General features: G+C 33.8%; 1 protein-coding gene across 12 annotated transcripts in view; it reads right to left on the minus strand.

The window, feature by feature from the left end:
- The window catches only part of PLEKHA5 (pleckstrin homology domain containing A5), a 227,994-nt gene that overhangs the window by 31,247 nt on the left and 184,735 nt on the right, over positions 1 to 12,012 (minus strand). For 4 of the 12 annotated variants that reach the window (XM_047740348.1, XM_047740352.1, XM_047740357.1 and 1 more), the window contains 3 exons: positions 6,178 to 6,258; positions 928 to 963; positions 355 to 417 (listed from right to left, as the gene is read on the minus strand). In XM_047740348.1, coding sequence (XP_047596304.1) covers positions 355 to 417; positions 928 to 963; positions 6,178 to 6,258 — 180 coding nt within the window. Of the gene's footprint in view, positions 1 to 354; positions 418 to 927; positions 964 to 6,177; positions 6,308 to 12,012 lie in introns of those variants that run through there. The other 8 variants (XM_047740351.1, XM_047740354.1, XM_047740355.1 and 5 more) reach the window with 4 other exon arrangements.

Genomic DNA, 12,012 nt, shown 5'->3' on the forward strand with positions numbered 1-12,012 from the left:
AAATTTTAAAAAGGAAGTAGTGACAGAACTTTCAGAGGCTGATACTTTCTCTAGAAGACTGACAATTTTACTTTGTCTCCAGTCCTCCATACTTTCTGTGATTAGAAATGTCTTTTACTTTCCTTTAAGTGATTCTTAGTCTGCTCAACTGCTAATTATGGGGGGAGGGGTTGTTACAGAACAGAGGAATGATGATTTAATTTAACCCAAGTGTAAAAGAAGAAAATGCTACTTTATTTGATGTCATTTTAGAGGGCAAGGGAGGAAGAGGAAGTTTTTGTCATGCTTATTTCCAGTGTTTTGGCAGAGAATATAACAGAGTACTGACAAGATACATAGTATACTGACACTTACATCGATATCTACTTCTTCAGGTCTGTATTTATATAACGTGCCTCTACATTCATCTTGTGACAGCTATAGGAAAAAAGGTCAGGGAGCAAGTTTAAAAATAATATTAAAAAATATTTAGCCTATAGTTAACTTTTTAGATTTATATAACAATAACAAAAATGGAATTTTAATGATTCTTATACTTTAAGAAGTTTAATTCAAACACAGATCATTACAAAAGTAGAAAAATATTTAACAGTGATACAATATGCAAGATACATAAAATGGTGTTAACTTAAAGCTTGTCAAACAAAATAATAAGTTGGTCAAACAAATTATACAGCACCTTACATTTTCCATTTGTAAGACACACATTATTTTAGTGAAAAATTGACAAAATACAATCATAGCAACTGTACTGAATCAAATATTCAAACCAGGCATGTTTCAGCAGTCAAAACCATCCTTCACGGTATACACATAATTACACAACTGTGTATGTGTACACTCAAATGCCAACACATCTCAGTACAACTTTATTAACAAAACCTTTAACATACTGTATACATATACATAATATAGAAACACACATACACAATATAAACTTATCTTGCTCTTCTGTCTTAAGAACTAAAAGATAATGGGGAAAAAGGATGGATTTAATTGAAAAGAGGAAACTCATTCAAAACCTCATAAAACTGAAAGCCTATGTTGTAAACTATGGATAATCAAATTTCATAAAAAGTTTATATGTGTTCATTGACACCATTTATCTTATGGTACTGTAAGAAATTACTGTTTAATGCATTTAAACATTCTTTCTTCGGCTTCTTCCCAATATCTTTTGGTCAAACAAATCTTCATTTCTGCTTGTGTTAATCAAGATTTCAAAAGCCATCCCCGTCAGTTACAGCACAGGTAACATCAGAGCCTCTGCAGGCAATATTTCACGCTCTCTTGTCTTTTGACTTTATATTGACTGCTAAGACAGTTACAAAAACATAGCAGGAAAAATTTACTTGGGCTCATTGCGTGTTTACTAAATGGCACACTTTTTCTCAAAGTGGGGATGGGAGTAATGTATCCCCACTATATTCTAGATTGGAAAATTAAACTTCATATAAACACATATAAATGAATAAAAATGATAAAACATGTTATAACTATATATGTCCACTCTAAAATACTGCTTGCCAGTTACATCTTCAAAAGGAGGCATAATTTAAACAGCAGGTAACTTTGAAATGATCTAGAAATGTGGGTATCAGGAGGTTAAAAATGTAAGCATTACAAACATACAGTAAGAAATCCTGGATTTCTTATGTTTCATTTCAAGACATTACTTTCACATCCTCATGCAAATGAATCTTTGACTATTTAAGGGTATGCAGTGATTAAACAAAACTTTCATAGAAATGAATTATCACATGAAAAATGAATTTAATGACAAAAGTCAGAATACTTGCACACTATTTTAAAATAAAGATCATTGAATATGTCCTAAAGTGTCAATAGTCATTCTTAATTAAAGCACCTAGAAAATAATTTGTACTCTTTTCTGGAAAAAAAAAAAAGTGATGAAAAGTTTTAAAATGCTTAGAGTCATGATAAAAAATTAAGATAATGCCAAAATTAAATTTTCTCATTTATAAGAAATTAGAGATGTAAAGCCTTTAGCTTCTAAATGTCCAAATACACTTAATATTTAAAGTTAAATGCAAAACAGCTTTACTAAACCATGGAATGTAAAATTTGGATGTAACTAGTGAATAGTGTTATACCTAGATTAAAATATGAATTCTATCCTACATCCCAGAGTCAACAGAAAAATGACTAGGATTTTAAAATGGAAATTTAGCAATGTGTAATATAAATTTAGGGTATTAGTATACTATTTTTTTTTAGAGATTTTATTTATTTACTTGTCAGAGAGAGAGCGAGAGCGAGCGCGAGCGCACAAGCAGGGGGAGCAGCAGGCAGGGCAGGCAGAGGGAGAAGCAGGCTTGCCGACCAGCAACGAATCCCATGCGGAACTCTATCACAGGACACTGGGATCATGACCTGAGTCGAAGGCAGCGGTTTAACCAACTGAGCCACCCAGGCATCCCTTAGTATACTGTTTTTATTTAGGAAATCTTACTGCATATTCATTTTCACATCGGTTGGCAAATTAATAAAAAAATGTGTATTGTGTTATCATTTAGGAGTGATAGATCTTTTTTTTTTTTTTTAAAGATTTTATTTATTTATTTGACAGAGAGAGATCACAAGTAGGCAGAGAGGCAGGCAGAGAGAGAGGAAGGGAAGTAGGCTCCCTGCTGAGCAGAGAGCCCGATGTGGGACTCGATCCCAGGACCCTGAGATCACGACTTGAGCCGAAGGCAGTGGCCTAACCCAGTGAGCCACCCAGGGGCCCAGGAGTGATAGATCCTTATAGCCATATAAATATATTGCACAATAAGTTAGATTTATTTCATTGTTTCTCTGTTTTTAGGACCACTAAAAAATTAATTTAAACTTTTTATCAAATTATTCAATAAAAATATTCATTATTAGACACTAACAAAATCTTAAAATAATCAGCCTTGCACGATATATTGCTTTCAGCTATCAGAAGAAAAGAATAAGGAAACAAGATTATTCTTTAAATAATTAACTTTTAAGCATGGCCTATTTTTCATTACTGATAATAATTACTGAGGCTCTTCTTTTTTTTTTTTTTTTAAGATTTTATTTTATTTATTTGACAGACAGAGATCAGAAGTAGGCAGAAAGGCAGGCAGAGAGAGGGGGAAGCAGGTTCCCTGCTAGCAGAGGGGCTCGATCCCAGGACCCTGAGACCATGACCTGAGCTGAAGGCAGAGGCTTAACCCACTGAGCCCCCCAGGTACCCCTACTGAGGCTCTTCTTAAGATGGGTATAGATTACTTAAAAAAATTCTATCTAGAATTGAAGAAGTTTGCTTACTTACTCATCATTATGAAAATCCTACTAATAAGGAAAAAGGTAATTTCATGAATATTCTCATTAAGTTCTGCGTAAGAATCATGTTTCATGGCAACACTTTTCATCATTTTTCAAACTCATCTCTAGCAAAAGGAAAACAAATTCTGGGTTTGAATACCTTTTTTTGAAGTACCTCACGACACTAGAAAAGCAAATAAAAATGGGCTATGTAGAATTTTGAAAGGCTGAGGCATGCTCAAGCTTCAATTTGAGAAGTGTATTATACAAACTTTATTACTGACATATATACATGAGAATATGTGCTATATTTAGAAAGAGCTTCTTCATAATAAAATATCTAACAATACTTAAAAACATGGGGCTGGCATTAAATTACTTTTGTTAATAAAAATCTAACTTTCTACAGTATCTTTTTAAATATACATTATGTATGTATTTTAAAATTCATAAATATGTATATAAACCCCAAAAAAGGGCTTTGGGGAAGTATCTGATAAAATTAGACATTTTATGAGGACTCAAAAAATGCTCACAGGACCATAGGTATTTGCTAAAATTAGCTGTACCTTTAAAAACAAGTATTTATGATTATTTTATAAAAATTCTAGTACAAAAATGTAATTGTGAAAGATGGTAGAATGATTATTAAATGTAGAGGAATCTTTCAACACAATGTGCACTGATTTAGCATTTGTTTTGATTCAGCTTTAGGTCCTTTTTATATTACCAATTCTAAAAAAATTCCCGCACAGGTAATTTTTCTGATGTCCTCTTTTTTCTAAGAAAATGCAAACATAAAGGTTCTCCTGCGAGAAACCCCAATGGCTATGATTCAGAGTAACAGATCATAAAACATGATATCGCCACTGTATTTTCAGTTGTATTTCAGGAACCTATAACACAGCACTGTGATGCAACGTCAGAGAAGCACACTGTAAGAGTGTACAATATAAACCTCCATGAAGATTTCCTTTGGATAAGAACATAGTAATGGAAATCTGAAGAAAAAAAATAAGATCTAATTTCAATTGATGCGAATTAATAAACAGGGTTTAGGAAGTGTGTCTGAAGGTCACTGTTATCCACCAGTGGCGTCCCATAACAATTAAGTACTTTATTAATGGCTGATTTTTTAAAAAAGGACTGCCTGAAGACACCTCAACTATATAGGACTGAGAGCCAACGGGGATTATTATGTGGTGATCTGTGGCCTATCTCATGCCCACGAATGGGTGCTGATGTTAGCCATTCAGATCTCTTTGTACAATTTTAGTTTTTTTCTTTCAAGTGTTCATATACTTAATAAGGAAAAATAATGAGGAAATATATTTATATAAATCTATAGTTCTGGTCAGGGACACCAGTATGTTAGACTGCTCTCAGACACTGCCACACTTTGGGAGAACTCCAGTTAGAACTTTTAGTGCAACTAGGTAATTTCAATCAGCAATGACTTCTGCATCATCAATCCTGATTACTGATCAATATAAAAAAGAAAAGCCAATCCAAACCAAACTGAAAACCCAGGCTATTATTCTTACTGAAAATATAACCTATTATAGCAACATGCCTTTGATCTCTTGTCATTTAGCATTATATAAAATGATAAAGTGACAGCTTCAGTCACCACTGAGAAAGGTATCAATTCCAGAACAAGGGCTAAAGGTTCTCAGCAGTGGCATTTTGGAATGAAGTGTCAAGGTTCTCCAATCTGGTTACTTTAAAAATACAAAGATTTCATTTTCCTTTGAAAAGTAAAGCTGTTTAACTTTAAATATTTAACACTTCATTTCTTTATTGATAGAAAGCTTTGCTCAGAAATAAGAGTCCCCTCGCAATCCTACCAATCGCTGTACGGCCACCATCAGTGATGCTGATCTCAAGAGGACTAAAGCAAACCAGAGGCCTGGAAAGCCAGAGAGTTCAAGGTGCTTTGTTTTACTAGGTGCTTTCTTGTATTTTAATCAAAACACATTCATTTTTCATGTTAGTTAATTTTTCTTCTTCTGTATGAGTTTTAAAGTATTGTAACAGGTCATAGGCCACAGTAATTTGAAGGTATTGAAGTGGAAGAAGCTGATGTTGCAAAACACACAGCTAAGAACATTTAGACCATGAAATACAAAAAAAACCCACAAAAAAACAAAAAACAAAAACACCAAAACAAAACAAAACAAAAAAAACCATCTGGATAGGAATGTATAAAATGACTTCTTTTGCAGATCTGCAGATTACGAAGGTCCTAAATTAAAGCCAGCCAGCTCCATGGCATCTATTTTGAGTTAGGGAAAAGAATGAAGTAAGATGATGTATATGATAGCACAAAAATGACAGGTTAAGAATACAGGGAGAAGATATTCCCAGTATTTCAAGAAGTAGCTCTCTTTAGGTCTTACTATACCACAGTATAGAAACTAGATTTCAATAACTCCCATACAAATATTATCTATTCCTAAGAGTGGGGTGGGGTAGGGTGGGATCGGGGCTGTCCCTAAGAGGAAAAAAAAGATTTTTTAAAACTTTTCTCTAGAAATCAGTTCTAATGCTTTTAGAGTTAACCGAAATTAATGGCAATCTAGTAAAAATTTTGCAAATGTACTGCAGACCTCCAAGTACATATCAATCAAATACTCTGCACAAAAACTTCAGGAAAATGGCACACTTACTATTCAACAGCAAAATGTTCAGCAAAGCCATGCTAAGAATACTGCAGCATCTTAAAAAGCATGGATGAATTGCATTTTTCCAAATAGACAGAAACAAAAAAATGAAATAAGAAAACACTAATGTTATGAGTAACTCTGGGGATAAACCAAAACTGTCACTGAGGGATTTTGCAGATGATAAAGCAGTATCATTCACTGTCCGAGACCTTACTTGCTGGTACAGTTGGGGTCTTAGCGCCGAGTTCTCAATCATTGTGTGAACCATGGTGATAATAGGTTCATTTTCTTTCATCTATTTCAAATCAGGAGGAGCATACAGCAAACATCAGTTTACAGCACAGCTAGATTTGAAAGACGACACTGTAAATATAGCCTCTACTTTAATATCTTCCTAATAGTGCAGTTGTTTACATTTTACCCCAAGGTTGTACAGATTTTAACTTATATAAACCATTTCAAGCAAGTATTAAATGCTGTAAAGTACTTCCCAGGTTAAAGAAAAGCTTACTAATTGCAATATTGCTGCAACTAGGTTTTACTTTATAAATATAATGAATATAGTGGATGAATATTCTTACATATACTAGGACAGATGATAAAGCATCATGCCTTATTCAAAGAATAAACTACAGGATGAAAACCTACTTAAAAGGAGAAAACAGTATCATTTAATTGATTACTTATTTAGTAAAAAAGCTTAAAAAGATAATCAGTTCTTTGTGTAACTGATCAGAGAAATATTAGTTTTCTTGTATTAAAATTTTATAATATTCAGTATATCTTGTCATTTAGATAATCACATATTTCACTAAGGTTAATTTTGATAGACATCTGTACACACTCTGCATTGGATCTTCTTACAGTATAACACAACATGCAGAATTATTTCAAGGACATGCAAACTAAAATTTATTGAGCAAAGACTCAATGTATCTCCCTGGTTCCTAAAAAGGCTGAAACTATGTTTCACATTTCCAGCTAATGTTGTACTTAATTACTGCCTCTAGAAAAATATTTGTTTTAGGAGGTTCTGGACTCAAGAGAGAGATAAAGCATTCAAAAGAGAATCATCATAATATACAGAGTAAAAGGCCAATGATGTTGTACCATTTGTATGTAGACAAGTCTGTTTATAATTGCAATGTGCAACATGTACTTTATGTGATTTTCATCCTGCAAATTATAGAAAATAAGCATTTTATTTTCTAATAACAGTTAACAAATGCTACTTTACTGATTTCATTAAATCTACAATAAAAGTTTACTAATCTTCAGACTAATAGATGCATAATGTAAGTAAAAGATAAATCTTGAAAAGTATACATCTAGACAATTTTATTTTCAGCCTAGTTACTGATATTTCATGTCAATAAAATGTTTTGATTGTCAAAATTAGAAACTGGTGACTGGTTTAATTTTTTTTTTTAAGTTTTATTCAACCTAAATAATTTATTAAAAAGATAATTTATTTTAAAATCTCAACATCTGCATATCATTTAAATATAAACTTCTTTTTCTCCTTTGCAACGCTATCTCGTAAGGGACTAAGGCATTTATAGGTGATATTTCATGTACACCAGAAACAGATGTGTTGATATGCAGTTCAGGGCAATTTTTTTACAGATGTCAATTTACTTTAGGAGAAAAAAACTTTTATCCTGGGAATTTAAGACCTCTTTAAGCTTTCTTGTGCCTTCTATGTTTTAAGGGAATGTTAGTTATCTTAGTCAAATGTAGATCTTGGATTAAGTACAACTGCTTTTTGTTTTGTCTTACTTGTTTGACTGTACTGATACACACTTTATATAACACAGTAAGCTTAAGTCCCTATCCACTTTAAATTTTAATTTTCAAAGCAATCTCATCATTACTATTTTTCCAATAGCATACCATGGAATAGTCAAAATAATACTGGACTCAAATTTTTTTGCATTGGGTAAAGGTCAGGAGCATGAATGTTGTAAGAAGTAACAGAGATCATCAGAGAGTATCCAAATGTAAATGATACTCAAGGTCAAACTGAAACTGTCCATCGAGTCTTGGAAACCTGGCACTACTGATCGGCCCTTGTGCCAAATGGCTAGGTCAATATGGCTCACACCTCCAAATGGAGCTTCAATATGGTACAGATTAAGGACAAATGTTCATATTCTAAGGCTGGCAAATTTCCTTGAAGGGACAATATGGTTTCTACAGAAGGGTAATCAAGCCCAACTTATTTAGTGGGCTACTTTGAGAGGGTAAACACGCATGTGTATCAAGGGATGCCATATTTGTGATTTAAAAATGTCTGTTTGATTTACATGTCAAAGCTTATTAAATATTCAGACACTGAGAAGGGTTTTTTGCAAGAAGAACCTAACTTAGGAACAGAAAAACTAAAAGCAAAAATAGTGTTTAAATTATACAAATTGCAGAGTGTTTCAGAGATTATTTCAGAAATTGACTATTTTTCATTATGAAAAACTTCATACATATCAAATCCTAGAGTATTAAAATTAGAAGTCATCCCTAGAAACTGACAATTTAGTACAACAAAGGAATAAAAATGTTAGTAGTAATTATTTTGAATTGTGGGACTGTGAATTATTTTTCCCTTTCTCTATACTTTTCTCCATTTCCCAAGTTTTCCCCAGAGTAGATATTGATTTTCTAATTAAAAGAACATTACTAAAGAGTCAAGGATAAAAATATATAAACATGAAATAAACAAAATTAATGAAATAGTCATTTCCTCTGGCAAATACTCTTTGGTGATGCAAAGCTAAGAAAAATCTTATTAGCACCATGTGTTCATATCATGTTCAAGGCTGGGAATTAAGGTGGGAAGAAACCTACTGGATTTGTCTGGTGTAGTAAGGTCCTTATCTAGAAGAATTCTTATAAACCTTTATTCTGTCTTAGGAATTTGTATCCGTATCAGAAATTTATTAGAAAAAATGTTAACTAATTTAAAAAAGTAAGCTACCCAACACATTTGTAAATACATAACTACCTGTAATACCGTTTCTACCCTTTTTATTATTACTTGAGAAATCAAAATTCAAGTTTAGACCAGGGATTCTTAATCCACATACACATCACTTGAGGAACTTGAAAAGAATACAGATACCCCGATTCCCAGATAATTCTAATGAACAATTTGAGAATCTTTGATGTCATTAAATTACCAAAGTGACAGGATGGTCTAAAAATTCCTTTGCCAGAACTATGATGTTCTCATAGTGTTAAAGTAAAACATAATTTGGTAACAGTGCCTGTTCTTCAGCTCATATACTTCGTGGGATTCCATTTTACTAATGATTCCATAATTACTCAAGAGATGGGATAAGACTATCTATGGAAAGGCAGAAGCAGTGAGATCATTTCGGATTTTCTGAGGGCACTACACCTACCTAACCAAGAGCTGTTAGGACAACTAACCAGTGGGCCATTCATGATTTGAAAGGGAGTGGTCCTGTGTGTGGTGGCTCTCTCTGTCCATGTGGTGTGCGACAGCTGGAAACTGAACGCAATCATCAGGAGCCCATACAATGAGTTTGGTCCCTATTAAACAATTTCACTGATCTGACTGAATTTTCACTGTTTTACAGATTTATTGAATTGGAAATACTGGATCTGCTTTATCTCCAAATATATTCTAGAAACAGGCTAGCAGTTCCTTTCACTAAAACACCCCTCAAATATTCTATATTTAATACTTGGAAACTAGCTTCTTTTTTATTAAAGATTTTATTTGCTGATTTATTTGACACAGAGACACATACACAAGCACAGGGAGCAGGAGAGGGAGAAGCATGCTTCCCACTGAGCAGATAGCCTGATCCCAGGACCTGGGATCATGACCTTAGCTGAGGGCAGATACTTAACTGACTGAGCCACCTAGGTGCCCTGAAACTAACTTGTTTCTAGAACTTACACTGAAACAGCATATTCCACCTGACTTTGGCTATGTAAACATTATGATAGCTTTTCAGTTAAAGTAGTAAATAATGACATAAAAAAATACATAATGCATAATACAATGAGCAAGTTGGAATTTCATGCTCAAGTTAAAAAAAAATCCAATAATTCTCTTCTGATTTGAATACAAGGATCCTAGATGGTATAAAGATAGTGGTGTTAACAGCTGATGTCTTTTGTTTTAGGGAATCAGAGCAAGAGAGAGACTGATTGGTACATGGAAGATGTTCAGTGATTCACTTGAAAATGAGTTAAATGCTTCACTTCCAAATACTTCGATTCCTTGTTTGAAGTGATAGGTAATATAAGTTTAGGTTTCAGCTAATTATGATAAGTTATAAAACTATTAACAAGACTCATCATTTTATAGTAATAAAACGTAAGTGGAAATGTCTTGGAAATACACTTAGGTAATGTCAATGTATTTGTTTACAACAAAACCACGTATTTTTACTTAAGCTTTTAAGTCCAAATGTTTAGAAAAACTACCTAGAAAGTCTGGTACTTAATTCCAGACTCTCTCAGTTTTGAGGGATGCTGGGCTAATATGAACATAAAGTATCCTTTGATGTTACTATCGGAAATATCTTGACTTAAAAACCCATCACCAAAAAACCTTCTCAATACAATCATATGTAACTATGTCATACTTCCTAGGATCTTGAACAGAACTTCCCAATTGACACCTGTGGGCAGGGAATGGAATACAGGTGTGTGTAGATAGGGACCACCTCAGTCCTCAGTGGGCCTAACATGCTCCTGACAGCACCTCCTCCAGCTCCCGCCAAGGTGCTGTATAAATACCGTCACTTTCTATGCGTGCCATACACGAGAAAGGTTAGAAAGCACTAAGACAATGTTCTTATTTCAGAAAAACTATGCTTTATGTCTTTGGTGTTTCTTGTGATAAATATATTTACCTCAATAGTTCTCAAACCTGACGGAAAACAGCAACAAAAAAATCACCTATGGACATTTAACACAGTATCAAGGGCTGGGCTCTGGCAATTCTGACTGGGGATTAGGGAAAGGAGGGCCCTGAGAATTATACTTGCTTTCTGTCTTTCTGAAGGATGTCCACTGATAGCTCTGACAGGAAATCAGGCTTCATAACCATGGTCCCATCTTGGCACTAACTCAAGTAATTCAGGACTAATTCAACTGTCCCCCAATAAAGACTTTTTCAAGGTCTTGATCAGTCGGTACTAAATGTTAATCAAGCTATCTGCACAAATACCAAAAGATGAAAAATTCCAAACTAATTATCTAAATGCAAGTATTACATCTACATTAAAACAACTATCTTTATATGAGTTAAAACATTAAGATACTAAATCCCTTTAAAAAAATCAACTGACTCTCATTATTAATAATATTGGTGGACTCATCAGAGTCATGGGGGACCTGTGGTGTCAAGAATCCTACTGCCAGTTGTCATATTTGTTTAGCAACTCCTAAACACCAGTTTCAAAGTCTTTATCCTGGAAATTAGACGAGCTACTAATGCAGAAGGAACAGGATATTCTAACTCATGAGATAAATGCTCCTGAATAATTTTGGGGTAAATGACAGGAAAGAGAAAGATTAGCAGTGAGCAGAGTCAAGACAGTCGTTCATATAATTTATCCTTGGAGGAGATTAATTCTTGACTACTCCTTTAAATATAAGAAGTGGTTAAGTAATGGCTTAATTGGTCTTTAGAAGTTTATATAATAATAAATTGTCTATAATTGTGTTTTGTTGTCCGATAGAACTTTCTGATGATTAAAATGTTCTATATTGGTATAGTCCAATATTGTAGCCTTGTGACTCTTCAGCCCTTTTAAATGTGGCTAGTATGACTGGGGAAAATAATTTTACTTTTATAAAAATGTAACTATTTTAAATGTAAATTTAAGTAGTCACACATGGCTAGTGGCTATGATATTAGACAGCAGGCTTAGAAATTCTAGACAAGTATGGGGCACCTGGGTGGCTCAGTGGGTTGAAGCCTCTGCCTTCGGCTTGGGTCGTGATCCCAGGGTCCTGGGATCGAGCCCCGCATTGGGCTCTCTGCTCGACGGGGAGCCTGCTTCCCTTCTTC

Source organism: Lutra lutra, chromosome 8 (assembly GCF_902655055.1).
Source record: "Lutra lutra chromosome 8, mLutLut1.2, whole genome shotgun sequence".
NCBI lineage: Eukaryota > Metazoa > Chordata > Mammalia > Carnivora > Mustelidae > Lutra > Lutra lutra.